At 45.8% G+C, this 4,334-nt stretch overlaps 1 protein-coding gene across 1 annotated transcript in view; it reads right to left on the bottom strand.

Annotated features, from left to right (window-relative positions):
• Blmh (bleomycin hydrolase) overlaps positions 1-1,651 on the bottom strand; it is a 43,107-nt gene extending 41,456 nt beyond the window's left edge. Inside the window, exons 1-2 of the mRNA XM_031351492.1 lie at positions 1,411-1,651; positions 872-1,069 (exon numbers count right to left, since the gene is read on the bottom strand). Of these exons, the coding sequence (XP_031207352.1) occupies positions 872-1,069; positions 1,411-1,423 (211 nt within the window). The 5' untranslated portion in view covers positions 1,424-1,651. The remainder of the gene's footprint in view (positions 1-871; positions 1,070-1,410) is intronic.
• Between the last annotated feature and the right edge of the window lie 2,683 nt (positions 1,652-4,334).

The following is a 4,334-nucleotide window of genomic DNA, read 5'->3' as shown; positions in this document are numbered from 1 at the left end:
CTCTGTGTAGTCCTGGCTGTCCTGGAACTCACTTTGTAGACCAGGCTGGCCTCGAACTCAGAAATCCATCTGACTCTGCTTCCCAAGTGCTAAGGATTAAAGGCATGCGCCACCACTGCCCAGCTAGTTCAATTTCTTTGAGACTATTTCTCCTATTTGGATTCCTAGATAACCAATCTCTCAGTGTAGATGTATTTCTAACTGGACAGCAGACAGTAAAACAAGAATTCTCAGCCAGCAAGAAATGAGAACTCAAGAATATTACAAAGTAACTACTAACAGGAACTGACCCATGCACACAGCAACTCCGGCAGCAGCCACAGAGCATATTTAAAAACAGTCAGTGACACTTTGTTGTAATCACCTTACTTTTTTTTTTCTATTTTATACATTTGGATTTTAGGACAATTCTGGGACATCTTCTATGGTATGGATATTTTTCCATTGATATTTGTGATGCAAAAGCACACAAACCTGTTAGCACATAGCTCATCTTTTGCTTTACGTTTATCTGTCTGCAGCCTCTCCCCTATAAACTGTTTCTTCTGCTACTTCTAGACGAACTGCTAAGATAAAAATTGTATGAGAGCAAACCGCACATATCCAGCATCACATAATATCAAAACAATATGATGATACGCATTCAAAGACCATCATCTGTCATGTTAGGGAACAAACTGAATGCTAACAGGCCATATAACACCGAAGCAACCACACAGGTAATGTTCTTGGGCCTGCCTTTTCTTGTACCTATTCTCTGGCTTACTACAAGTTCTTTCAATGTCACAAAACTCTGTTATCCCAAAGCCATTTTTAGGACAACAAAATAGGCTGCTGTCAGTAAAGTAGGCAAGAAGTCGAAAGACCTCACCGGAGCTCTTCTGGTTGGTGACTGGCTTGCCTTCCTGAGGCACAACGTGCTGAAACACATGCTGAGCACCCTGGACCGTGGCCCTCTTCAGACAGATGTCCAGCAGATCGTGGGTGGTCCCGACATTCTGGGCAAGTACGAACTGAGGGTCAGAATTTAGTTTCTGGATCAAAGCAGCTACCTTCTCCGAATTTAGTCCTGTGGGGAAATCAAACGCCATTATAATTATACATCTCCCCACCCCCCTCCTCCAAGAGGCTGACGGGGACAGCTTTAGGATAGTTGTCACTGTAGATCCTAGATTTAACTTCCCAAGAGCATCCTGCAGAGAGTGCTGAAGCCAGAAGGCCCTCCCCCAGCATCCTCCCCGGGAGATGCCGTCTCCCTCCTGGTGCTCTCCCGCCCTCCGGGAGGGCTACATCCCGCCCTGGCCGAGGTCTCACCCCCATCCCACGGCCTTGCACGCCGCTGGGCCTCACGGATCTGCCGAGCCCAGGAGAGGACCCCGGAGAGCGCTCGTGGTACGAGCAGTGCCTCACCTGCGTTGTTCATGGCGCCCAAGCTGCCTCGTGGGGAAACGTTAGCTTTCAGAGTCCTCAGGTGAGCTCTGGGGTTACACTACCGCCCGCTGTGTAGCTGGCCGGACCTGGTTCTCGCACCCTAAGCGCCGGAAGAAGGAAACCCGCTCAATGGTGGCCGAGAGAAACGGGGTCCGCGGAGGGACAAAACTCCCCCCTCGCGTTGCTGAGTCAGCGCCATCGGGGGCTGGCCCCGCCCGGGGGAGGGCCGACTTGGGCGGCCTTTCAGACGTTGGGGCCCGCACCTCAGCCCGGGAGCGGCCGGGTGAAGCCACCCACGATTGCAGCCCCCACTGCCAGCATTGCTCACTCTTCGCCTCGGCTGCGCCCTCCGCCATCTGTGATCCCTCTTCCTGGCTACAACAGCTCCCCTCCCCGCATCCCAAGCTCCTAGAGGAAAGAGGCTGAGGGTTCCGTGCCGATGAGCCCAGATCCCTCACTGTCTAGCATTGGGGAAACTGACACCCAGAACTCTTTTTGAGAAACCAGGAGGAGGTTTCGTGAGGTGAAAAGGAACTGAGGGGCCCAAAATTAGCCACGGGACCTTAATATGGGTTGGCAGATCTCAAGATATCCACCCAAACGCTTTTCCTGTAGGCATTTAGCTGACCAATCTGTTCATTTTTTAAATTGCAACTTGTTGCTTGGAGTCTAGTGAGAACAAAGTTCTTGTATTTGAAAGGATTTTGGAACCAATCTCTTTCCCACCCACCCATAAGCTACTACCACGGTTCTACAAATACACATCTGCTCATTTCATCTACACATTCTGGGCTTCACAAAGCTCATGAGTGGTTCCTACTGAGCCCAGCTTGGGCTAAAGAGAATGATTATATCAGTTTTATGCACTTTTTTTTCTTTTTTCTTTTTTTTCTTTTTCTTTTTTTTGCCAATATTTTCAAAACCTATAAATCACACACACACACACACACACACACACACACACACACACCCTTCAAGATAACTAATCAGTTTTTCAAGACGGGGTAGGGGAGTCCACTGCATATAAAATAAGTACTGTAGCCTTACTATTCAGATTTTCCATGGAGCCTAAAACCTAAGTCTTAAATTGATCATCTGATGTCTGGAAAAAGCCACATGCAGACACACATCTGTCATTTGAGAATTCAGTTTCTGTGTCTCTGAGAGACTTAGCTAAAGATCTGCCACTCGACAATAGCAACCATCTCCAAATATCAACTACCCTATTCTGTGGTTTGGTTTTTTTTTTTTTTCCCCATATTCTGAAGAAAAAAGGAAACAAGCTAAAACTCATGCTGAAAGAAATCATAGGTCCTTTAACAAAAAAATAATGTTCAAACTTCCTGCCCAATTGGATTCAGCCCCAAGGAATAAAACTGTATTCAACATTTGCAGTGTAACAGGTCCTGGGGACCCAAGTTTGGTTCCCAACACCCGAGTCAGAAAACTTTAAGTCCAGTCCCAAGGGGTCCAACCAACACTTCCTTCTGGCTACCATGGGCACTCATCCCATGGGCACATACATATATACACAGAGACATACACATTCAAAAAATTAAAAAAACTTAATGTGGGAAAGACATGCAACAAAATCTGTGCTATCACACAGGTGCTGTAGAAGTAGCAGCTAGTAGCAAGAGCCAGATGCTAGAAAAACAGAGGTAATAAGACTGGGCTCAAGAGTAGAGCACTTGCTTAGCATGCACGAGGACTCTGGATTTAGTCCACATGCTCCATCAAAAGAAAAGGGGGACAGGTAGTGATAACTCTGAAGAGTAGGTGGAACTTTACGGGAGAAAGAGTGAGAGAGAGGGCACCGAAGGTAACAACAGCAAAGACAGGAGGTGTGAGGGCACATGACAAGATCAGAACCATGCCTCCCTGCAGCACAATCTGATGTGGTTAAAAGCAAGAACTGTGATGAGATCAGAGGCAAGGGGCAGGACCAGGAAAGTAGGTTTGGGCTGGGATATGAAGGCTTTTATATGCCACACCTGAGCATCTGGACTTTATTCTCAGGCTTAATTAGAAGTCCAAAATAGGCTTAAACAAAGGAGCAGTATTCTCAGATCTGTGTAAAGAAAGATCTGGTGGCTACAGGGTGGGGAGAGATTCTGGAGACAGGGGAATTAGTCAGAATGCTATTATAGTAGAACACTTGGGAGATAACAACAGCCTTAAATTGAGGAGACCAAAGAAGCATAACCTCAAAGCTCTCTGTTGAACTAGAAAAGGAAAGATGACATCATTAACCAAGACCCAGCTTTTAAAACCATTGGCTTTAGCCCCAGATGGGATCATGCAACTGGTGGTGGGATGTGGGTTAGGAAAAATTTGCAACAGGGACCAAAGAGATGGCTCATCAGTTAAGAGCACTGGCTGCTCTTTCAGAGAACCTAGGTTCAATTCCCAGCACCCACAGTGTGGCTCAAAACCATCTGTTCCATTTCCAGGGACCTGATGACTTCTGGCCTCTATGGAGACTCTGATGTGGTACAAAAACATACAGACAAGTAAAACACCCATACGCATAATTTAAAAAAAAAAAACTAAATTTTTGTTAAGTTGGCAATCATAAAAGCTTTCTCAGTATGTGATGATTAAACTTCATTCACAATCCAGCACTCAGTGAATTTGACATGTGTCTGACAATGCTGAACCTGTGTTGCCTCATCAGGCAACAGTGCAGCCTGGCATGTGAATACAGGATATGAACACTGGCCCGTGTATGCTGTCACACCAAGCTACACCAATGAGCAATGTCTGAGACATCTCAGCACTATATTATCTACATTGTCTACTATGAATTGTAGCATTTTATTGTGTATGCAAGATGTTCTTCCCTTATTAAAATATAGTAGCTTAATTATAAAAACATTTTAAATATCTCCCATCATCATTTT

This window comes from Mastomys coucha, unplaced genomic scaffold, assembly GCF_008632895.1.
Source record: "Mastomys coucha isolate ucsf_1 unplaced genomic scaffold, UCSF_Mcou_1 pScaffold5, whole genome shotgun sequence".
Taxonomy (NCBI): domain Eukaryota; kingdom Metazoa; phylum Chordata; class Mammalia; order Rodentia; family Muridae; genus Mastomys; species Mastomys coucha.
Note: the sequence above shows the minus strand (reverse complement) of the source record. Positions and strands in the feature narration are given on the sequence as shown.